The sequence below is a fragment of the Carettochelys insculpta genome, chromosome 9, assembly GCF_033958435.1.
Source record: "Carettochelys insculpta isolate YL-2023 chromosome 9, ASM3395843v1, whole genome shotgun sequence".
In the NCBI taxonomy this organism is placed as follows: Eukaryota; Metazoa; Chordata; order Testudines; family Carettochelyidae; genus Carettochelys; species Carettochelys insculpta.
This window is the reverse complement of record NC_134145.1, coordinates 48,109,841-48,135,719: the sequence shown is the minus strand read 5'-3', so window position 1 is coordinate 48,135,719 and position 25,879 is coordinate 48,109,841. Positions and strand designations below refer to the sequence as shown.

At 42.5% G+C, this 25,879-nt stretch overlaps 1 protein-coding gene across 1 annotated transcript in view; it reads left to right on the top strand.

Annotated features, from left to right (window-relative positions):
• CFH (complement factor H) overlaps nucleotides 1–25,879 on the top strand; it is a 103,765-nt gene that overhangs the window by 26,815 nt on the left and 51,071 nt on the right. Inside the window, exons 9-14 of the mRNA XM_075003305.1 lie at nucleotides 10,321–10,500; nucleotides 12,867–13,043; nucleotides 13,480–13,656; nucleotides 16,754–16,927; nucleotides 17,834–18,020; nucleotides 21,839–21,948. Of these exons, the coding sequence (XP_074859406.1) occupies nucleotides 10,321–10,500; nucleotides 12,867–13,043; nucleotides 13,480–13,656; nucleotides 16,754–16,927; nucleotides 17,834–18,020; nucleotides 21,839–21,948 (1,005 nt within the window). The remainder of the gene's footprint in view (nucleotides 1–10,320; nucleotides 10,501–12,866; nucleotides 13,044–13,479; nucleotides 13,657–16,753; nucleotides 16,928–17,833; nucleotides 18,021–21,838; nucleotides 21,949–25,879) is intronic.

Here is a 25,879-nt window from a genome sequence, read left to right as displayed (position 1 = left end):
AAAAACTCTACTGTACTATAAATGCCAAGAATTCTATAGCGCAATGGGGTCACTGGATTTCACCAGGACTTGAGAGTTGGTGGGTAATACTACATCACTGCTCCATTCTGGCTCTTGCTTTCCCTGAGCCATGACTCATCCAAGGACATATGTGCTCCTTTGAACACATTCTCTCTACACCAGGAAACAGCAGCATTAAATGGTACCAGCAGGGGGAGCAGGCCTGGTTGTAGGATTTGAGGAGGGGTTTATTGGTTTTTTGTTCCTTTGTTCTCCTTTTCCTTCCTCCTCATTGCTGGTCCCTCCACAACATATCTGAACTTCTTGCAAGGGAATAGTCAAGGACTTGGTATTCTTCTGAGAGTGAGAGAGTGAGCAGAAGGCGCTGAGTCTAGCAGGTTTAGGAAGGATGAACAAGGATCAGCAATAACCTGCACTGGGAGAGACCTATCAGGAGGGGTATTTTGTGTTGTAGATTGTTCCTGAGATGGAGAAGCTGAGATGGTCCTTTTGTCTTGAGGATTTTCAGTTGTCAGAAAACAGTCTGTGAGTGTGAAAGACTTAGGAAGATTATTTTCCCTTATGTGCCATTGCCTATGCATGTACATGCCTACACATATACACCCACTCACATGCATGTACATGTGCGTACATACACTTTCTCCTGTTGCTTTGTAGGTAACTTGTTTATTAGGGCATGTCTACACTACAAAGTTAAATCAACTTAATGCAAATCAACATGTGACAAACGTAATTAAGTCAGTGAAGTGTGCCCTTGCTAGTAGGGTTTACATTGATGCAGGGAGCAGTGCACTATGGGAAACTCTCACACTGCAGGTAACTTCAGGGGAAATTGGGAAGGGCTTGCTGTGCTTCTTAGGACTAAACATGGTTGTTGTGTGAAATGAGAGCTAGACTTTGATCTTCCAGGTTCCTGTTTCCTCCCCTTCTCTCTCCCTACCTTGATATCAACAGCAAATAATACATACATTCTTGTACTTGTCTTTAAAAGTCTGGCTTGGCACAGCATATGCCATAGCTTGAGAAGCCACCAGAACCTGCTTTTCCAGAGGTATATAGTTTTCCTCACTTCCCTTCCACACTCTGTTTCAGAAACCCACAGTGATTCCTTGAGATTCTCCTGTGATCTTCTGCCAGAGGCTTTAAATAGGGTCCAGCCTTGGTTTAACTACACATTCTATTAGCTTGATCCCTCCAGGATCCCAAAGCAATTTGTTTGGCAATTGCCTGTTTCAGGCTTTGAAAGGCTTCCTGTTGGTCTAGCTTCCCACAAACACTTATTATTTTTCTTTATCACCTGTTGCAAGGCTCTGGTACTGTGGTCTGCATTTGGGATGTGGTGGTGGGTGCATTCCATCTTAATATTTTATATACTACTGCATTTGGAATCACCCACTTTTCACTTATCAACAAGACACCCAAGAAGTTAACCTCCTGTGTAGGCCCCTGAATCTTGCTAGCTTTAAACTTAAACCACACTGCTTAAGATGTTGCAAAATGGCCTGGCCCACTGCATGAACTTTGTCAGGGCTATCTCCTCTGGTCAGAATGTCATCAACATAATGCCACATGGTAACCTCTTCAGGGTCCATGAAACCCATCAGTCCCTCTGTTATAATGACCTGGCATACAGTGGGGCTGTGCACCCACCACTTCGGGTATCCAGGTGAACAAATACTACACTCCTCCCCAGTGGATTCCAAACTGTCCCCATGATTTATTGTGCAATGGAATGGCAAAGAATAAATTTGCTACATCCAACACTGCCATCTCCTGGAAATTTGCACATTCTATAATGCCAAAGATTTCCTTAATTTGGAGGGCAGCAGCATTAAAGGTCTGCAGCAGCTCAGTAAGACCTCTAAATTCAACTGTTAATCTCCGGGTATGATCAGGCTTACACACTGGCCAGATAGGACTATTACACTCTGCCAATTGCCTTATGATTACCCATTCCATTTCCAGCTCATGAAGAATGGCCTGGATTCCTCTCTTAGTATCTGAGGCCAGTTTATATTGTTTTAACTGAAGAGTTTGTTTGGAAAGAGGGACAAAGGGAAGGCTTCTTTTTACATGTCCAAACATGCTGCCTGGGTGGGTCATGGTTCAGTGGGTAAGGTAGTGGTTTAGGTATTAGCAATCATGGGTTCTAGCCTGTGCCGAAGTGGGATAGATGGTTCACTCAGTGGTTTGTGCATTGATCTAATAAAACCAGTGTTGTGAGTTCAGCCTTAAACAGGTGATTTAAGGATCTGGGGCAAATAGATTAAGGAAAAAAATATCTGTCAGGGATGTTGCATGGTCCTCCTGTAAGTGTAGGAGATGGGACTTGATGATCTCTCAAGGTTCTTTCCAGGTCTATGAGATATATGTATTTCACTATAATATTATTATTTCCTTTTCCTTGATATCGCCACTTGATTCAGTGGGGGCACAGCAGTGACACTGGCAATAGCTTTTTCAAAAGCCCAAGTTTGTCCATTTAGAGTCTGTTATCTTCCTGCCAATACATCAATTCCTAAGACATTACCAAGGCCAGGTGCTTCAACTGCATCTAGCTGTACCTTTTCCCCATTTTCTAATTTCACTGCTACTGGATGGAGGGTCCCAGTTCCCCTCCCCTACTACCCTGTTTAAATGTAAGTACTTGGAGGCCTGAGAACACGTGTGGCCCTCCAATATTTTAATTTCTGCACCCTACTGAAGGTTGCCCTGTTTTATTCCACTTGCAACTTCAGGTCATCCATCATATAACTTCATTTCATAATTGTCTATAAAACATTCACTCTTATTCTAACTTGTCAAATTCTGATGGTTTTCACAATCATACAAAATTGATAAACAAAAGATGGTTTAACAAGTCAAATTTTGCAATGAAACATGGGCTGTCTTTAAAGCATATTACTATAACAATATGTTACAAGTAATAATCTCCATGCCTCTAACTAGACACTTGCCATTAGGTACATAGCTAGTGTGTAAACAAAGCCTAATTCTGAATCTTATTAAAAATCTTAAAATTATTTTATTTATATGAATAATCAACTATTCCTATCATAATGAACAATTGCATGTACTTCATGTACAATACAATATGAAAGAAATCTTTTTTTTTTACTTTTCTTGGAAATTAGTAATAATACTCTTTGGAGGATTCCAGTAGTGATGAGAGATGCAGCTAAAATTGTGTCCCAACCCTTTGCATTTACACACTGAAAAAATAAGTATTGTTACTTTTGGCCTCAAGAAATTTTTGCTTTCCAATACAGCTACACATTTTATGGTAGGACTCATCAACACCACTTTCCATTTTTTTTGCTTGCTCTTCAAAATCATGAAACTGAAACATTAAGCTTAACAAATATCTGCAAAGAAGACCACGAATTAACAGCAGCAAGAAGATCCAGACCTACCTTTTGAAGTGACATGCTAGTTTTGTCAAACATTTCTTGAATCATATTACATAAGATACTCAAATTCAGTTTTCACTCAGGACATTTTCTTCTATGATTGTGCTTGTCCATCATTTCTTTCAAACAATGTTGAATGGTCTTGTGTCGTGGGGCATCTGCATCCCATTCCCACCTGGAGTGGGGAAGGGGTAGTTTTGCTCCCTGTGGTCCCACTTTCTCATCCAAGACAACATAGACCAACAACCAAAGTTTGTTTCTATGGTCTGTCTGAGTCAGTTAGAGTGGCCCTCACCTCAGGACAGTATGGCCCAATAACCAGAATCAACCACAGTGGCCTTTTGCCCCCATAGGTCCCCACCCCAGGTACCTAATGATGGAGGTGTAGCCCACCACCAGGTCAGCAGGGAATCTGACTGCAACACGCTAACTCTGTCCAATGGGAGATACCACTCCCTTGTCCTTTCTAGATTTCTTTCTACCCTTTGTTCTGGGACTGCCATTTGTGGGTTGCTGTGGTTGCTTGGCTCCTCCGCAAATCAGACCATCTTGGTCTCCCTGATCTCTGGGCTTCATGTGCAAGCAGGACTTCCTGGCCAAAGTATCAGGAGTTCTTCTGAAGGAGCTTTTGATACATGCCCTTCCTTTAAGGCTGTCTATCCTGATTGAGCTGGGTCACTGCCTTTTATGTCTGGTCCCCAATTTGAGCACATCCAGGAGGACTGTGGGGGTTGTGGCCCCCTCATCCCAGAGGGTGGGATTAACATTCTCAGTACTAGTGCAGGGCTGGTGTGCCTCATCACACTCTATTTATTTTACAACATTCATCAAGACAGGGCCATCTCACATCTGACATCAGTTTTAGACATGGATTGTTCCTTGCTCACTCTTGGTAAGATTGTTTCCCAGAAACTGCCATTACCTGGGCAGAGCCACAAAAAGAATTTCTGAACAAAACTGAAAAAGCAGCAGCTCTGTGCTGGGGCCTGTGGAGGATGGGATGGCAGAGTAGTGGTGCCTCTCCTCTGGCAGTGGCAGCTCTGTGTAGGAGGGTCATTCCTCTTCCCTGGCCACAGCCCCAAACCCAGAGCTGCCACTGCTGGGGAACAGGTACCCCTTCTCTGAGCCACACACATCCTCACCTGGCCCTGCCTCAAATAGGGAACATGTGCCGCACCCCTGATTGTGCCTGCTGGTGCTGCAGTGACCATGGAGAGACACCTCTCACCTGGCCCCAAAGTGCTATGGTGAGAGAGGGCTGAGGTATTTATAGAATGTCTTCTTGTTACCCTTTATGTCTCTAGTTAGTTTGAAGTCATTTTATGCCTTTGACCCTGCATACATACCTGTGTTGTTTGCTTATATCCATCCTTCATAATTTGTCTTAGTCCTTTGCCATATTTTCTATCTTTCCTACATAGTGGAATAGCTTCCTTTTCATAGACTCATACACTTATAGAATCCTAGGACTGGAAGGGACCTCAAGAGGTCATCGAGTCCAGCCCCCGGCCCTCACAGCAGGAGCATCTACTGTCTAGACCATCCCTGATAGATATTTATCTGACCCGTTCTTAAATATTTCCAGAGGTGGAGATTCCGTAACCTCACTAGGCAATTTATTCCAGTGTTTGGCTACCCTGACAGTTAGGAACTTTTTCCTAATGTCCAACCTAAACTTCCCTTGCTGCAGTTTAAGCCCACTGCTTCTTGTGCTATCCTCAGAGGCCAAGAAGAACAAGTTTTCTCCCTCTGCCTTATGACACCCTTTTAGATACCTGAAAACCGCTGTCATGTCCCTCCTCAATCTTCTCTTTTCCAAACTAAACAATAATTCTTTCAGCCTTCCTTCATAGGTCATGTTCTCTAGATCTTTGATGATTCTTGTTGCTCTTTTCTGGACCCTCTCCCATTTCTCCTCCTCTTTCTTGAAATGAAGTGCCCAAAACTGATCACAATACTACAACTGAGGCCTAGGGTTAAGGTCAGTGTTTTGGGCCCTCAATAATGTTCCTTTGAAAAACTGCCAACTCTTTTTTGTTTCTCTTATTAGTCTTGCTTCTCTTGGGACCTTGCCTACCAGCTCTTTGAGTGTACCAAAATCTGCCTTCCTGAAATACATTTCCTCTATTTTGCTGCTGTGCCCTTTACCATCCCCTCAAATCATGAACTCTATGATTCTATGGTTGCTTTCTCTCAAAATGCCTTCCACTTTCAAATTTTCAGTCAGTTCCTCCTTCTTTGATAAAAACAAATCGAGAACATATTCCCCACACTAGCCTTTTCAACCTTCTGAAATAAATTTAAAAAGTCTTCAACACAGTTCAAAAAACTTATTGGATATTTTGTGTGTTAGTTTCCCAACATAGAACTGGACAGCTGAATTTCCCTGTCACCTCCAAATCCTGTGCTTTGGATGATTTTGTTGTTTAGAAGAATCGGTATCCATTTTTTCTACCTAGTTTTGTGGGGTCTGTAGTATACCCCTAGGCTGTCTACACTAGCCCCAAACTTCAAAATGGCCATGCATTCCCTATGAGCAGATGGGAATAAGGGGACTTTGAAGTAGCTGGGGTCCCTTCGAAAAAGAGCCCCGTCTGAATGAGCTGTGCGGCGGTGAGCCGCGTCAATTTCGAAGTGCCGCGGTCGCCTGCATGCTACTGAGACACTGATGAGAAATCTGAAGGAATGGCTGACATAGAGAATGCTAGTGAAAAAGGGGTAGGTTTAGAAGTTGAAATAGGAAAAGAGGAAATTAAAATTTACTTAGAGAAATTAGATGTCTGCAAATCACCAGGGCCTGATGAAATGCATCCTAGAATCCTCAAGGAGCTGATAGTAGAGGTATCTGAGCCTTTAGCAGTCATTTTTGGTAAATTGTGGGAGATGGGAGAGATTCCAGAAGACTGGAAAAGGGCAAATATAGTACCCATTTATAAAAAGGGGAACAAGAATAACCCAGGAAACTACAGGCCAGTCAGCTTAACTTCTGTGCCAGGAAAGATAATGGAGCAGGTAATTAAAGAAATCATCTGCAAGCAATTGGAAGGTGGTAAGGTGCTAGGGAACAGCCAGCATGGTTTTGTTAAAAACAGATCATGTCAAACCAATCTGATAGCTTTCTTTGATAGAATAACGAGTCTTGTGGTTAAGGGAGAAGTGGTGGATGTGGTATACCTAGACTTCAGTAAAGCATTTGACACGGTCTCACATCATATACTTATCAACAAACTATGCAAATACAACTTAGATGGGGCTACTATAAGGTGGGTGAACAACTGGCTGGATAACCATACCCAGAGAGTAGTTATTAATGGTTTTCAATCCTGCTGGAAAAGTATAACTAGTGGGGTTCCGCAGGGGTCTGTTTTAGGACCAGTTCTGTTCAATATCTTCATTAATGATTTAGATATTGACATAGAAAGTACACTTATTAAGTTTGCAGATGATACCAAGCTGGGAGGGTTTGCAACTTCTTTGGAGGATAGGGTCATAATTCAAAAGGATCTGGATAAACTGGAGAAATGGGCTGAGGTAAACAGGATGAGGTTTAATAAGGACAAATGCAAAGTGCTCCACTTAGGAAGGAACAATCAGTGTCACACATACAGAATGGGAAAGGACTGCCTAGGAATGAGTACAGCAGAAAGGGATCTCGGGGTTATAGTGGACCACAAGCTAAATATGAGTCAACAGTGTGATGCTGTTGCGAAAAAGGCAAACATTATTCTAGGACGCATTAACAGGTGTGTTGTGAACAAGACAAGAGAAGTCATTCTCCCGCTCTATTCTGCGCTGGTTAGGCCTCAGCTGGAGTATTGTATCCAGTTCTGGGCACCGCAGTTCAGGAAGGATGTGGAGAAATTGGAGAGGGTCCAGAGGAGAGCAACGAGAATGATCAAAGGTCTAGAGAACATGACCTATGACGAAAGGCTGAAAGAATTGGGCTTGTTTAGTTTTGAAAAGAGAAGATTGAGGGGGGACATGATAGCAGTTTTCAGGTCTCTAAAAGGGTGTCATAAGGCAGAGGGAGAGAACTTGTTCTCCCTTGCCTCTGAGGATAGAACAAGAGGCAATGGACTGAAATTGCAGCAGGGGAGGTTCAGGTTGGACATTAGGAAAAAGTTCCTAACTGTCAGGGTGATCAAACACTGGAACGAATTGCCAAGGGAGGTGGTAGAATCTCCATCACTGGAGATATTTAAGAAGAGGTTAGATAGATGGCTTTCAGGGATGGTCTAGAAAGTGCTTGGTCCTGCCATGAGGGCAGGGGGCTGGACTCGATGGCCTCTCGAGGTCCCTTCCAGTCCTACTCTTCTATGATTCTATGATTCTATGAATATGTATTTCGGCGCTTCATTAGTAAACTTCAAAATGGCCATTTGCATGGCCATTTCGAAGTTTGGGGCTAGTGTAGACATAGCCCTAGAATGATATCACCCTTGTTTTTCACCCCTTTTAACCTACCCCAGAAACTCTCAACACATCTGTCTCCTATGTCCATCTCCATCTCAGTCCAGGTGTGTACATTTTTAATATATAAAGCAACACCTTCTACTTGTTTACCCTACCAATCCTTCCTGAGTAAGCTGTACCCTTCTGTACCATTATTCCAATCGTGTATTATCCCACCCATTTCTGGGATACCAACTTTGTCATAGTTCTGTTTATTTATTAGGACTTTATTTTCTTCTTGCTTATTACCCATACTACTTGCAATTATATATCTGCATGTATGATATTAATCTGATTTGCCTCCCAGTTCTGCAACATCCTTCCTTTTTCGCTGCTGTTATAGTCCATGTTCCCTCCCATTTCCAACCCAACTCCCAGGTCTATATTTTTTCCTCTCCTGTAGGCTTTGATTACCTGCCCCTTCAAACCCTAGTTTGAAGCTCTCCTAAATAAGTGAGCCAGTCTGCATCTACATATGGTCTCCCCGTTCCTCAAAAAGGATGCATATAAACTAATAACACAAGTATGTAGGGGTAAAACTCATAGAATCCTAGGACTGGAAAGGTAAAGGTAGGTAAAGGGCGCTGGACTCCTTTACCTCCTGAGGTCCTTTGTAATTTGACCTACTTTCCACTTTTTGTGGACTCCTTTCATTTTTTTACCTTCTGGTTAAATTATGGTGGTCTCCTTATATACTTCATATATTTCCTACTTAGTGGATTAGTTTGCTCTTGTACTCTTAACAATATCTTCTGCCTGACCCGACCAGCAGGTAGTTGGTGGAATGCACTCAAAGTTAGAGTTCTGCTGGGCCCACCTTTTATACCCCTTTAGGTTACGTATTCTCTTTCTTATCTATGGTGCCAGATCGTACTTGTCTGTCTTTTGTGACACCAGTTTGTTACAAGGGCAATTCTTACTTAATTTGCACTTGTAAGACAGGAGATAAGCAATTTAGGAGTACAGGACATTCTTTTGTGTGGGCGGAGACTTCCTCTTCTGGGATGTCTGTGTGGTCATCATATCCATCAATGCCAGCTGGGGTGATTTCCTGAGGTCCCCCCGCACCCTTGTTGACAGTTTGGCCTGTTAGCCTTTTATCTGTACTTTCTGTTTCTCAGGGTCACGATAAGCTAACACATCTGGGCCTCAATGAAAGGCATCAAAGACAGTGCTGTCAGCAGCCGTTTCTGTGCCCTGTGTGCTCCTCAGTGGGGGAGTGGCAGCGAGCAAGCTGGCTTGTAAGGGGGAGACTTTGTCTGGCTACATCAGACTTCCAGATGATCCTTGACAAAGCCTCCTTAATGTCTCACATACTGGCTCCTAGGAGGTAGCATACCTCCTGAGATGCCATGTCTGGCAACAAACGGGTGATTCCATCTCCCTCAGAAGAGATTCCCCAACCTCCACTACCATATGCTTCCTTCTGAGAGTAGTGGCTGTGAACATCCTAGCCTTGGGAGAACATGGTGTCTCCTCCTCTTGCTTAAGGGGTGATTCCTCATCCATTGTTTCCAGAGCAGCATACTGATTTTCCATTATCATTGTGGATGGGTTTGAAATAGGAGTGGAGCATTGTCTGCTGTCAGTGGTAACCAGCAGCCAGTGTCCTCCCTGTGATAGAAACATCTCCTTCCCAGCTGATGTGACAGCAGTCCTCTGGAGCTGGATAGCTTCCTCAGCCTTGTATGTCTCCATATGATATGATATGATATGATATGATATGATGAAGCTTTCTTGATGTTAATGAGGTTATGATATAAATAAATCCATGCAGTCACCTCTCCTTCAGAGGCACACTGGGCAAGGTATTTTGGCTGATGTAAATCCATATATCCTCAGTAATTTCAATGGAGTTTGCTGTTTCATGCCAGCTGACAATTTGGTCCAGATAGCCAATTCTTTACTGGCATGTGTTGTCATTTATATCTTTACACAAGTGATGTCACAAAGTCATGGCAGAGGAAAGGTCATGGTCATTCATGTTCAAAAATAATTTTTTTTCAGTAAAATGTGCTTCCACACCATGCAGCATGTGCTGTTATTTGAAAGATTTTTTTTCAATTATCTACATTATGTGGCACTGAAATGACTGGAACCCTCAGTTAACTGGCAGTTCTAGCTGGGGCTGGCTGCCGCTGGGCCAAGGGCATGGACGGAACTGGCTCTGCCACTGGTTGCAGCAGGGCTAGTGGCCCAGCCTAGGGTGGTTGCCCTGCTGGGCCCATTGGAGCGGGGCTAGCGGCCCTGCTTGGCTATCCAGAAAATATGGTTATCCTGTAGCCCCTGTTCCCCAGTGATACCTGAAAATCAAGCCTCTACTATAGCTAGTGTTGAAGAGGGTGGTTTGTTTGTTTTTGTTTTCTTTGTTCTTTCTTAAATGTTCACTTCCGTTTGATACTTGAATGTAACCTTTTTTTTTTTTTGTTTTCTTTAGGAGTCTGTTCTACAGATCATTTGGAAAACGGTCAATTTTCAGCTAGTTACTGGAAAACCTACATAGAAGGTGATGGAATTGACTATAGCTGTGACCATGGATATATGCCTGAAAATCCAGAAGCCAAAGCTAAATGCACAAGGAATAACTGGATACCTCCTCCAAAATGTATCGCTGAAAGTAAGCACTATTTATGTTCTATTGAGGGGTTGGTTAAAAATTCGTAAACATGTTTCTGTTATTATCTGCCTGTGATAAATGCAAAAATTCCAGCCCTAGCAGGTGACTTGTCATGACAATGTACGTTTCTGACCTGAATAACTGTGTGATTGTGTTTCTGCGACACTGAGAATTCTTCACCCCGCTGCTTCCCACTGCTTCCCACCCCCATTTGCTGTGTCATTTTTTCAAAGTTGGATTGAAAGCCCTTGGGAAAGTTACCAGCTATGTCTTTGTCTTCTGTGATGAGATGAGCACATTTTGTGAGGTGTAAGAGAACATAATAGTTCCCAATCCTGTTCATCCTTACCCCAGTAGCATAACCTTTCTTGCTCCCTTATTCCCACCCCTCAGCACTTAGCACTGGGAGAGACTAGCCTCCCTACATACAGTCCTGTCCAAAACCTTAGATGCCTGGTGGCGTGGCTAGCTATTTACACCACCTTAGCTGAAATTCTATTTTTAGTGTGCTAGTTTCAGCAGTTGGTGTGGAGCTAGTCTACAGAAACTAAACCACTCCATACTGGACAGGGAAAGATGGAAAGGAATAGTGAGACAGGCATCAGATGCCAATGGGAGCTGAGCCCACGGTTATTGATGCTGCTGCTGCTGAGTTTGATCAGACCTAAGCAGGTATTCCTTCTGCAATTTACGTTTTCCAGCTCAAACGTAGACATAACTAAAATCCTAGTGCTTGACATGAGAGTCACCCCTAGGTATCAGGAGAAGTGTTTGCAAAGAAAGTCCTGCTCTGCCCCTGCCATCTTGGGACTGACTGTGTTCAGCACAGGTGGAATCTTCAGAAAGTAGCCAAGCTGCAAGAATCCAAACTCACTGGTCTTCATAGATTTATAATTTAGCCAAATTTGGGGGGCATTTTTCTGAAGGCAGCAAAAGGCACGGCTTCGACACCAGGTGGGCATCACAGCCAAATTCTGGCTTTTTGCTTCAGACCATGAATATGCTAGTGGTTCCCAACAGAACTGCAACTGCAACTTGGCTTGGACAAAACATCAGTCTCCAAAACAGCTAAACCATTTCATCATAAACTTTTCAAAACAAGTAAAGAGATGATGCCAAGGAAGACATGACACATGGAAAATTTCAATACAGATGATTAAATTTAGAAAAGTTGCAAGCAGTTAAACGGGGTGGTTATCTGTGGGATCATACACAAATTTAATAAGCGATGTCACAACTAGCTCTTTCTGAGATGGCCATCTGGTGACAGACACTGGTCTTGTGTGTGTTGGGGATAGTATGGAGGCAAAGAAGTCCAGAGAGCAATTGTGCCCCAGGAAATCCTGTCCTATCTCTGCTTCCTGCCAGGTAGGAGTTCTTTGTGCATTGGTCTGACTTTGGGGCTGATGCAGCATGTTCCTCTGTCTATGCCTAATCTATACTTCTGACTGCTGCAATGCTGGTTAAAGCCATGTCTCCACCTTGGTCCTCTGACTGCCCTTCCTCCATGGAGTGGCTTGTACAGTTTGTCTGGAAACTCCAAATATTTGAATGACAAGCAACAGAATCAAGTCAAACTCCACAACAAAATTCTCTCTCTCTCTCAATCTCTCTCTCTCTCTCTCTCTCTCTCTCACACACACACACACACACACACACACACACACATCCTGCCTCATAACCTCACTCCTTCTCTGTCTCAACTCTCCCCAAATGCCCAAGAAAATGGATGAACTGTGCTGTGTATCCTGGAGATAAACAAATTCAGGCACACAGGGAATCCCAAAATGAGAGTTTCCCTTGGGGATATTGCCTTGGCAGAAACACTGTTTCCTTCCAACTGAGAGAATCCACCATGCTGTAGTGAACACAACTATGAAAGACTGCATTGGGAAAGGCTGTCCTTGAAGAAAATGGATTAAGTGATAAAGTATGTGTGTTGTTTCATCACCATCTTTCTCACTGGTGAGCCCTTTATGATTTTCAGGTACATTAAACTATGAAGCTGCTTCTCCAAATTATTTATACATACAGCTCATGCAATGAAAAGAGAACTTTTTTACAAAATAACAGCTGACAGTGTTGGAATCAAAACTACCATTTTCTGTCCAGCCATCTTTGAGACTGGCTTTCACACATCTCTATCAGGAACGATCATGAGCAATAACACTGCAAGGCACACTGATGATTTCTTATCTTCCCCTCCCGCTCACTGAAAGTCTGAAGGAATGTGGTGTTCAAACAGTTTTTAAATAGCTGTCCTCTATTTCATTTCAGGGGCACTTCTTCTCATGGTCACCTAATGTTTGCAAAAAGCTTATAAATTAACAGTATTTATCTTCAAACAATGCTATTCTCTATTTTAGAAACGTGTACAAAAGTTACGATACAAAATGGCTTTTTCTCTGATCAAAAGACCAGATACAATTTAAATGAGAAAGCAAAATACAGATGTTACACTGATTACATGACTCCAGAAAGAACTGAGGACGGGACTACAAGATGTCGCAAACAAGGATGGTATCCCCCTCCAAATTGTATCAGTGAGTACTTTAATGATTAAAGAACTCTCTGCTTCCTCACACTGCTCCTTTCTTCCTGACTAAAGGGTGACAAACTTGGACCTTAATGTTGAGAAATTCATAGGGCTTTGGAAGTCCAGAGAGCTGCAAACTGCAGCAGGGCTAGCAGCCTGCAGCCTGGGCTGTGAAGAATGGGCCGAGGCCAGGGCCAGGGCCAGGTAGAGGCTGCAGAGGGAGCCTGAGAGGGGGCTGAAGGGCAGCAGGAGATTGACCTTTCCTGGTTGTGTAAAATCCGTGGTCCAGGTCCACTCAGGTTCTGAGGATGCAGAACCAGGGAGGTGTTATCTGTACGCAGTTATTGCGGTATAAATTCACAAAGGTACCTATGTGATGAGGATGTTTGAGAATGCTAGACTTTCTGGTTAAGAACAATAACCAAATTTCTCTAATTCTATAGGGAAATGTGAAAAGCCTCTTTTTGCACATATGAAGCTCCACACAAATCAAAGCAGGTTTGTATTAGAAGAAATACTGAAATATGAATGCACAGATGGATACCAAACAGCACATAATGCCACAATAGGTTACACAGAGTGTGGCACAAATGGATGGACTCCTGAACCCGAGTGTCATGGTAAGGTATTTTTGTTTTGTTTTAATTAAGCTTCTGCTCTGCAGAATGAATTTCTTTGTCTGGTTTTAATAACTGTCATGATTGCTAATTTAAAGAGCTGTGATTTGGCTGAAAATTACATTGAGGCTAATGACTAGATGAGAAGTTTTGATGTCTGTGGGGACAGCAGAGAACTATTCATTTCATTCAGCCAGCAACCCCTGAAAAGAATACTCATCATAGTCTAACATGATATTTCAACACAATTTTCTGATTTTTTTGTTTTTGTTTTAATTTTGGAACAAACTCCTTTGGTGACCTTATTGCTATACACAGTGTGACGGGTAGACATCATATCCTTCAAACTCCACTTCATGTACAGTGTTTGCGGACTAGACAGCCAGTGAGAGTTGAGAAACAGTGATAAAGATGTACTCGCACCACAAGAATAGAAAATTCTGTTTGCACTATGAATAGCAGTTAGTGTTCTTGTTTAGGAATCCTAATGATACTGGTCTAATCACTTTCTGGAAGGATAAACTGCTCCTGAGTAGGTTGCTGGAAAGCCCATTCCTTCAAAAGATGTTGAGGGTTTGAGGAGAAAGACCTGAAATATTTCTAGGTATATACTAACAGAGAGGTAGCTGTGTTGATCTGTTTTCTAACAAAACAAACCAGCAGTCACGTATCACTTTAAAGACTAATAAAATTATGTATTAGGTGATGAGCTTTGGTGAGCCAGACCCACTTGTACCTGACTGCTGGCTTGTTTTTCTAGGTATATGATGGTTTGGAGTGGATGACATGTCACAGTTTTATTTTCTTTATAAGAAAGAACCCTGTGGAACCTACAGAACTTTTTATCACTATCAAAGATGAATAAATTATTAGCTTGATTTTTAGGGAGCAGTCAGATCGATATAACATCGTTGAGAGTGGCTGGGTGTAGCATCAAGTTAGAATTTAAAGTTCGAATGAAGGCCAGTGTGGAAGCACCATGTCTTTGAACTGAATTCCTCAGCCTTCAGAGGTGTCCCATATGTATCCCACAATGCCCCAGAGTCTTCTACTGTGGCTGCTTCCATCTCCGCTGCTCTCCAGGTGCACACAAATTAGGTAACAGGAAGCCTACAAATTTGAATCTGGCACCAGGAAGCCTGTGGCTGTCGTGTCATGCTTGTATGAGAGTCTGGGAAACGTCTTTCTTTCTTTGCTATCAGCATAGCTGTGGGGTCATGCTTCAATAGGAGGCTGAGAAACTTCTTTCTTTCTTTGCTATCAGTGCTGTGAGCACATCTACACATTAAAAATAACCCCCACATGGAGTTCATGGTTCTGTCTCTACCTCTGCAAGCTGAGTCCTTGGATTTTTTTTCCTGCACTGGTGCCAGTCCATGCCCCACCATGCCATATGGCAGCTTGGCTGTTGGGGAGGTTGTGCTTGTATGAGAGTCCAGGAAACTTCTTTTCTGTGGTTTACGCTTGTGCAGGGGCCCCTCTCTCTCCCCTCACAGGTGACATGCAGACAGAGTCGTTTCCACACCCACCCACATTATGTGGCAAGCCCTTGACCCAATAAAAGGATGTGTCTGCTGATCAGCATGGACCATGCTGCCAGGCAGCAGCATGTCCTGGCTTGTGCGGGGTGAGGGCTCCAAGGGCGGGAAATATTTTTGTGGACTTGCTGCCACCCAGCAGTCATCTCCCCCATTGGCTAAGACTTTTGGGGGCTTGTTGCCACCAGCTGGACCATTTTAACTGGCCCTTGAGCCATGGACCCCACACCTCCACACTCAAAAATACTTTTCAGGACTATGTCAACTGGCCCTTCACCCTCTGATCCATCCAACCCCCCCCCATGGGATAAGGGGGTCTTACCCCAAGAGTCAAGTTGGGCTGCCCTTCCCACCTGCGCACCACCACTTGTTGAAATTTGGTGAGCCCCATCCCCCATTTAGGACAACTCTATATAGTGTAGTGGGAGCTAAAACTCTCTTTTCCTAACCTTTTCTTTCCTCTTTCTTCAAACCCTGGCCCCCTTAACACAGGGAAGTGTGGGCAGAGAGCTAGCTGAGAAGACACCTGCTGTTTTCTGTACAATTTCTAATAACCCCATTGCTGAAGTGCTAGTTGGCTTATCAGGAAAAGCCATACCATGCTACACAGGCTGGTGCACTTTCAAGGGAGAGGAAATTGGATGGCATGCCAGTGGAGATGATGGCACAGCCACCTCAGTGATCCAGTGTCAGTATGACAATCCCCTGCATCGTTCCCGACACCTTCTGAAGCCAGCCTATTTGTTTTTCCTTCACCCAGAATTCCCTAATTTTCTTTGTTTCATACAGAAAAAATGGCTATTTGCTTTGCATAGGAGGGAAATGAGGGCAATGCAATGTGGGAAGATGACCTCACATACCCCCAATCACTTGCGGAGACTTTTTTTCCATACTTCACCAGTGAAAAAACCCAGAATGCTACTGGGCTGAGGGAACTGTTGGATAGGTTCCCACAATGCACTGCTGCAACAGTCTATGTTTGGCAATTAAAGTGTGGCAGCAATGTCAACTTTGTGGGGAAATGAGGATAGTCAAATTTGAAATTATAAAACCCAGTGTTACATAATTGATTTTAATACAATCAAATTTACATTAGCGTATAGATGAAGCCTCAGTCTGAACATTCAGGTTTATAAGCTGATAATTTGGAGAGTTCCAAGTGTGGTTTTGTTGAGTAAAAATCTGTCTCTGAAAAACACCTGTTTCTAAAGTTACCTTTAAAAATGTTTGTATGTAGATTAATACAATATGGGGAAAAGATTATGGAGTTTGTTTACAATCATCTTGTTTTTTCTCCCAGTAGGTATTCTAGTATGGTAGGCAGCTAGTTTTTTTCCTCTTGCCTTCTTTTCTTGATCTTTTACAAATACCCAATTTAGGTTAACAAAGATTCTTCTACTGCTTAGGAATGCAAATCAACTGGGGTTATTCTATGAGTTTCAACTGATTTTTGATTAGGGCTCACTTCATTTTATTGAAATTATTAGTATTTTAAAATCTTTCCCATGAGAATATTTGTTATAAGGTGACGTTTTCTTTCCTTTCCTCACCATCATTTTTAGCTATAGAATGTGAAATTCCAGAATTCTCTGTTACCAGTACCTCCCAGAAATATAAATATAAAGATGGAGATGTGGTGCAATTTTCCTGCAGAAATAAAAGTCACACAAGAGTGGGGTCTGCTTTGTCTCAATGTTATTACTTTGGATGGTACCCAGCACCTCCAACTTGTAAAGGTAAATATTTCCCTTACGCTTATTGAAGTAGGATACCTATTTATAAATCTGTCTTTTCTGTGAACCAGATCTGAACCATCCATCATGTCCCCTTGTGATTTGCTCACTGTTCCAGTGGTGCACGAACTTCTCTAGTTATGCCACCCTTACCACTCACAGAATTTATCATGCCCTCCTCCATCACTTATAGTCTGATTAGATTGTGCATAAACCAGAATGGAAGACCATGTCAGAAAGTGGAAGGAAACACTGAGGTAAGAACATTCACTGATTCATTCAGTCAGTCAGAGAGTTTAGTATTACAATAGCTAACTATCTCAAGATGTCTGGATAGTTCTCAAATCTTGTTTTATATCTATATAGTTTTTATATATTTTAATATTAATCGTTAATCCTCAAATGAGCTGTGAAATTGATAGGAATCATTACTTTTAAAGGAACAGTAGGCCTACTGTATTTATAAAATTTATCAGATTCCTGAACATAAGTAAGCCTGTCCTTTTATTTATATTTTTTTGTTAAAAGGACAAAAGATCAAAGTCTCTTTGTGCCCAGCTGCGTACCCCTTGCACCCTCCCTCTCATCTAATTTGAGCACCAGGGCACTAAGCCCTGTGTCTTCGTTTACCATTTGAAATGTTGAATTTGCTTCCATCCATTTTGATTTCAGTGAAACTGAATAGTGTAAAGTGGCACTAGGATAACCTCAGGTTGCTCATCTCCACATGGGACCTAAAGTAGGATTTGAAGCCAAATCTCCCGAGATATAAGGTTAATTAATTAATTAGTAATTTGTGCACTTTTCTGCATCTGAACCAGTGAAGTTGGCTTTACTCATTTTTCATTGTAGTGTATTTTTAATTTTGAAATATATATTGACAGTTTATATATAATCTCTTTATGTTAGAAAAAACCAAAATTTGTGGGCAACCAATCAACATTCGCAATGGAATTATCAGTGAATTTAGTGTGGAATACCAACATGGTTCCTCAGTGGAATACAACTGCGAAAGCAATTTTACAATGATTGGATCAAGCAAAATAGAATGTATTGATGGAGAGTGGACATCTTCACCTTCTTGCATAGGTAAACTGTATGTTTACACACTTAGGATAATATAAAATAATACTTTTCTATTTACATTTTTAGAGATTTGCCAAAAGCAAAACTATCCCTATTTTGGGATAATGTATTGGCCAGTTTATAGTTTCTGTATCACAACTTCTCTGTAATGCAATCAGGTCTGTGCAAGTGTTTTCATTGCCTGGGCTTCTAAAGTATCCAAATTTAAATTTGTGAGTTCCACATTGATAATGTACCTAACCTTAATACGCATATTAACTAATATAATTTCCAACAATTACAAGAACTACCAAAAACCATTATAGTTTCTTGTATTTGCAGAACATTTAGAAGTCAAAATATAATTGTTTGTTGTGTTTACTCTGAAACAAAACCCTGCAGTTATGGAAAATAATTACAGATGATTTCGTGGAATAAAATAATGGCAAAACCTAAAAAATCACAGATAAACAAAATCCAAAGTTCTGACATCTGTTAGATGTTTGGTGATTGTCTTGGCAACCATAGAGATTTGGCCTTTGGCCTGCTGAAATTATCACTGGTTTCCATATTGACCTATAAATATTTTAAGGAAAGACATGTGGCTGCTGGCATGATTTTAGAATTTGTATGCTGATTTTGATCCTTAGATCATACTTTGTCTGTTCCTTACCTTGAAAACATGGAGGCTAAAATTTTGATTACTCCAAGGGTGTGGCCACACTTCTCCCTCCTTTCAGAGGAGACATAGTAATGAGCCACTTTGGCAGATGCTAATGAGGTGCTGTCAGGAATATGCAGCACCTCGTTAGCATAATGTTGGCCACGTACACTTCGAAAGTGCCGGTTTTGAAATGCACACCACCCGTGTAGCTGGGGGCTTTTTGAAACAACCCCTGGTTTCAGAAACCTCTTATTCCCAAATCCAAATGGGAAGAAGGGTCTTTTTGCTGCATATTCATGGCAGTGCCTCGTAAGCATCTCCCAACTCACTCATTACCATGCCCCTTAGATGCGGCCTATCTGAGAACTAAAACATATACAAAGGCTTCTTTAGCATGTGAAAAACCAGGATTGTAGGTAAGGACACTTAATGCAAGGAGGGAATGTAACATGCTGCACAATCAATGGGAAGAAATTGTATTTATAGGGGCAGCATGAACAGATACAAAGGCGAGAGTGGAAAATAAGACAAAGAGAGTGGTCATCAAAGAGATTTTTGAGGCAAGATGGAATTTGTGATGGAGCAATATAAGAAAACATCAGAGCCAGGCAAGTAGTTACATATTGTTAGACTGTGAATAAGGAGTTTCAACTTAATACAGAAAAAGAGAGCACATAAAGGAGGGGCTTAAAACAGGAGTGGATTGAATAAGTTAGTTGAAGCAGCAGACGTGCAAAGCCTTCACATTTGAATGGAGAAAGTGAACAATGTGAAGGTTAGAGAGCTTCCAATTGTTCTTTGAGGAGTGTCCCTCTGGGTGCTCCACCTAGGTACAGATTGAAACCGCTGTAGTCTGGTGCCTTTGGGACCTGACTGCTGCCAAACAAGAATTTTCTAGGTCATGGAAGATCAGATTGTCTTGCAGCATTGCAAACACTTCTGACTACACCTATGCTTCAAGATAAATTTGAATTTAAGGCAGTTAGCTCCCTATTACCCTGGGCATCCATTCACACTTGTACGCAACATTATGCCATCAAGACCCATTCAGCTACAGATCTGCAGTTTGACAGTACCATATTATCAATTTAAATTTACACCAACCAAAGTTCCCTCCACCAACTATGGATACTGTTCTATAGTCACTTAGGTGAAGGACCCACCGGGACACTTCTTGAAGAAGGAGACAGAGTTGCTCACTATGGGCAGTAACTGAAGATCTTCAAGATGGTTGTCCCTGTGGGTAATCCACCACACATCTTTCCCCTCTGTCCTATGGAATTCTCTCTTCCAGTAAGGAAAGAAAACAGAGGGGTCATTTGGCTGCACACGTATAGTTGCCGCCATGTTTGGTGTGTGCACCTACACCTTGTGCAAAGTCTGCTGCTACCATAATGCACTGATGCAGTAATATCTAGGTGGAGAACCCAAAGTGACAACCATCTCCAGGAACTTCAGTTACTGCACAAGGTGAGTAACTCTCATCAACATGATGGATAGCTATGTGGTTCTTCACTTCCCCGTACACTCTGAGGCTGCATCTACACTAGCAAGTTCTTTCAAAAGCCCGGGCTTTTTCAAAAGAACACATGGAGCATCAACACACAAATGGTGTGTCTACACTAGCTCCATCCTTTTGGAAGGAGCATAGTAATGAGGGAGTTCAAAAGATGCTAGTGCTGCCATGAATATGCATTAGTGATTCAAAAGTGCCGCTTTCGAATTGTGCGCCATCAGTGTCGCCGAGGGACTTTCAAAACGACCCCCCCATCTTCAAAAGCCCCTTCTTCCCCTTATCTAGCTCAATAAAGGTATTGAATAAAGCCAAACCCAGGAGCAACCCTTGTGGGACTGCACGTGATACTGATTGCCAGACAGAGATCTAACAGTTGATCAAAACCAGTTAATCCCAATGATCTAACCAGTTTTCTATCCACCTTACAGTCCATTCATCCAGAGCATACTTTTTTAACTTGTTGTCAAGAATGCCGTGGGAGGCTGTATTAAAATGTTTTGTGAAGTCCGGTATATCCCATCCACTACCTTCTTCATATCCACAGAAACATCATAGTAGACAATCACTTTGGTCAGGCATGATTTGCCTTTGGCAAATCCATGTTAAGTATTCCCAATCACTTAATTCTCTTCCAAGTGCTTCAAAAGGGATTTCTTGAGGATTTCCACTATGATTTTTCCAGGGACTGAGGTGAAGCTTACTGGACTGTAGTTCTCTGGATTTTATTTCTTCCCTTTTCAAAAGATGGGCACTAAAATTACCATTTTCCAATCATGCAGGGCCTCCCCTGCTCACCAGGGTTTTCACAGATAACGGCCAATGATTCTGCAATCACATCAGCCAACTCTCTCAGCATCCTCAAATGCATTTGATCAGGCACCATGAATTTGTGTAGGTCCACCTTTTCTAAATAGTTCTAATGTGAGTGTGTAAGTGTGGTTGCATGTCAGGCAGTAGTGAACTACTAGTAATTTGAAGTTTGTATTGAGTTCAGTGTTTTTACTGGTCTGATTTAAAATTTTCTTACATTCTAGTGTTCATTTTTGTGAGGAAATACTAGCCATTGAATTGGGTCAGAGCTGGGGATATATTGTCGGCAGTGCTGATTGTGCAATATTTCCTAATCTAAGGGCATATTTTCAAACTTTAGGCCAAGATTTTCCATGCTAGATGTCTGCTTCTGGCTAATATTTTTCTACCACTTTGGATAGTTTGCCAAAATGTTTTAGCCATTTCTGAGAATGAGAATAAGATGACGGAGAAATAAATTACTTTGCCCGTAGTAAAACATCCTTATAATTTTTTTCTTAGAACATCTCTAGCATGCCTAGGCTATGTCTACACTACAGAGATCTTTTGAAAGAGGAAGATCTCTTCTGAAAGAACTTCTTTCGAAAGCGTGCAGTCGCGCACAAAAAAAGCAGATCAAAAGAGTGAAATACAACTATAGGAATGCTAAGTCAATACTTTTCTGAGTGTGGGGATAGAGACATATGGGATGCTCCTTACAAAGCTTCCTTGTGAGGAGATAAAAGCTGAATGCAGCTTTTAATTCTCCCATTTAGCTGCACAGGCTAAATTAACACAGTACATACATTAAGAACACCAGACAACTTAATGTTTTATCCTTAAAACTGAAAGTATACTATTCTTATTTACAAAAAATCAGTTGGGATCAAGATATGCACTATGGGTATGGATTAAATTCTCAGCTGCTGTACACTGTCCTAGACCATTTCTATTTACAGAGGATCTACCCTTATGTAAATACAATTGAAGGTTGGTATTACTGCATTGTATGGTATTGTATTGTATTGCCAGCAATGCCCTTCTGCCATGTACATTGGACAAACTGGACAGACCCTGTACCAAAGGATGAATGGACATCACTCAGACATCAGGAATTGAAATACGCATAAACATGAAGGGGAACACTTTAACTTCCCAGGGTATTCAATAAAGGATCTCAAATTGGCTAGCCTCTTACAAAAGGGTTTCATCACAAGATTACAAAAGGAGACATCTGAATTGGAATTCATTTACAAGTTTGACATGTTTAACCTGGAACCTAACAGTGATCTCAATTTTCTTGCCCATTACAAGGACAGTTTCCCCACCTCTCATATTCACAGGAATGGCACCCATCACTCTGAATTTACTTCATTCACAGGTCCTATTAATGAAAGATGATTACCCTGCCTCTTTTTTTCCTCTCTGCTGCCTGCTTTATAAAGCCTGGGTCCTTATTTTTGCTCCATATCTGGTGAAGTGGGAGCTCATTGCCTAATAATAAAATTGTTAATCCTTAAGGTGCTACAGGACTGTTATTATTATTATTATTGTTATTATTATTATTATTATTATTATTATTGAACAAGATTTAAGCTGTGCTCTATCCTTCATTCCCTTTCAAAAAATAAATTGTATATTCACCTACTGTTTGCAGTGATTTAAAATTTTTGTCGACAGAAACCTGCAGTCTAGACATAGCCTGGGGAACAAGAAGGACCGCAATGTTGGTAGAATGCTCCCAGCAGTGCAGCAGGTAATAGCTTCTGGCCAGAGTCTCCTGAGGAGAGTTGTGGGCACTGCAAAAGGCTATTCAAGCACCCTTCATCATCATCATCATCATCATCATCAACATCAATAACTGTCAGCTCAGCACCCATTGGTGTCTGATGCCTCTCTCACTATTTCATTCCACCTTTTCCTGTCCAGTGTGGAGTGGCTTAGTTTTTGTAGACTAGCTATGCACCAGTCTACTATATCATCTATCCATTCTCTGTGGGGGTCTGCCTCTCCTATTTGAACCGTCCATTATGCTGAATACCAGGGTCTTGATTTTTCATTGCAACAGTATCCAGACCTGTGCTGACTCTGGTAATCTCAGGGGAATGTACAAGGGCATAAAGAAGGCAATGGGACCCATCCAGAACAAGATGGCACCTCTGAAATTCAAATCTGGTGAAGTGATCACGGACAAAGCCAAACAGATGGAACGATGGGTCAAGCACTACACTGAGCTGTACTCATGCGAGAACGTTGTGGTTAATACAGCCCTCAACGCCATCGAGCTCCTGTCAGTCATGGACAAGCTGGACCAGGTACCAACTGTGGTTGAATTGAAGAAAGCTATTGACAGCACTGCGGTAGGAAAGGCCCCAGGCCTGGGTGGTATACCACCAGAGGTAATCAAGTGTGCCTTGGACACAGTCCGGGCAACCCTACATGAGCTGCTGCGCCTGTGCTGGAGAGAGGGTGAGGTTCTACAGGATATGCAGGATGCCAACATTGTAACCTTGTATGAGAACAAACGACACAGAAGTGACTGGAACAATTACTGTGGAATCTCCCTCCTAAGTATCACTGGTAAATTGTTCGCTCATGTCATCCTCGGCAGACTCCAGAAGCTCACTGAGAGGGTGTATCATGAATCCCAGTGCAGATTCTGTGCCAGGAGACCTACCACTGACATAATCTTCTCCCTGAGGCAGCTGCAGGAGAAATGCAGGGAGCAGAGGAAGCCGCTCTATGTTGCCTTCATCGACCTGACCAAGGCTTTCGACACGGTCAGTAGGGATGGACTGTTAAATTGCTCCACCACAGCTACTTCAGATGATCCAGTCTTTCCATGCAGACACGAGAGGAACCATCAAATATGATGGCACATCATCGGATGCCTTCAGCATCAGGAGTGGTGTCAAACAAGGATGCGTCCTTCCTCCCACATTGTTTGGGATCTTCTTCGCACTCCTCCTGAAGCATGCCTTTGGATCCTCAACAGAGGGAATCTTTTTGCACACAAGATCTGACGGGAAACTGTTTAATCTTGCAAGGCTGAAGGCTAAGTCTAAGGTGCAGGAAGGGCTCATTAGAGACATGCTGTTCTCAGACGACGCTGCTGTAGTGACACACTTAGAAGGCCAGCTTCAAAAACTGCTGGATCAGTTCTCCAAAGCATGCAAGGACTTCAGGCTTACCATCAGCCTATAGAAGACAAATGTACTTGGTCAGGATGTTGCTGAACCTCCGTCAATCAGCATTGACAACTACACGCTAGAGGTTGTCCACGAGTTTATTTACCTCGGGTCCACCATCACTGACACCCTATTGCTGGAGACTGAGCTAAACAGGTGGATCAGAAAAGCAGCCATAACTCTGTTCAGACTTAGCAAGAGAGTGTGGAACAACAACAAGCTGTATGCTCACACCAAAATGCAAGTCTACAGAGCCTGCATTCTCAGCACCCTCCTTTGTGGCAGCGAGTCTTGGACCTCGTACGCCCGCCAGGAAAAGAGGCTGAATGTCTTCCACTTGCGCTGCCTCAGGCTCATTCTTGGGATATTGTGGAAGGACAGAGTGCCCAACAACACTGTCCTTGAGCAAGCTGGAATTCCAACCACACATACCCTCCTCAGGCAGCAGCAGCTCCACTGGCTTGGCCACGTCCACAGGATGAATGATGGAAGGATCCCAAAAGACATCCTGTACGGCGAGCTAGCCTCTAGCAAAAGACCTCCTGGATGCCCCCAATTGCACTACAAAGACATCTGTAAGAGGGACCTCAAGGAGGTAGACATCGACCCGGATAGTTGGGAAGATCTGGCAGACGACTGCAGCAGGTGGAAGCAGGAACTACACAAAGGCCTTCAGAAGGGCAAGATGAAGATCAGACAGCTGGCGGAGGAGAAGCGAGCCCGTAGAAAGGACAGCAAGAACGTGCCAGACACCCGCTACATGTGCAGCAGATGTAGCAAGGACTGTCACTGTCGTGTGGGCCTTCACAGTCACAGTCAATGCTGCAAATGATGATTTTAAATGGAGTTACAAAGGGTGTGATCCATAGTCTGTGCAGACTGAAGGATGCCTTGATGATTTTTCATTCATCGTTCATTCTGCAGATATGCCCAGATAGCTGTAGCTTCCATTTTATAACCTTCTGCAGCAGGTTCTCTTTCGGCTGTATCTTTCTATATAATTCCTCATTGGTGACCTTCTGCATCCATCCTATTCTCAGAATCTTTCTATAATAAGTCCTTTTGAATGCCAATATTATCACCCATGTGTCACATCCATACAACATGCTGCTGAATACATACATTTTCAAAACGCTCCACTTTCTTCCTAAGCTAATTTCTTTGCTTTTTCAGATCTCATCCACTGCCTTCAAATGTGCTCTTCTTTCACTTTTCTAGTTGCTATTTCCTTCTTACAGTCTAGATTATACATTATGTGCAATGAAAATACTTGGCGATACTGGATCCTTGAGAAGGCTTCTTTCCCCTGCAACTTAAACCTCTCCTCCCCTCAAAATAAAACCAATTCTTTGAGCTCCATGTGATTTCCTGGCATGCAGGAGTTGGGGGAGGGGAACACGAATCTAACCAGGCAGCTGGGGGAAGGCTGAAGGCACAGCTGGCCACTGATAGTCCCTAGTCCGCAACAGACATGCAGCTGAGGGAATCAGGCGGGTTATGGGAAGGATGAAGGCACAGCTGCCTGCCACATGCATTCTACTTACTGCAACTTAACCCCCTCCCACCAAATAAAAGCATTCATTCATTAAGACGCAGTATGATTTGTTGGCATTATGTCAGAGAAAGTAGCATGTGCATTACAGACGATTCATGAAACAGTTTTAAAGCATCCCTTATTGCTGCTGCCTCAGTGTGGCTACTGGTGGATGGTTGTGTAGGCAGCTGCAAGTAAG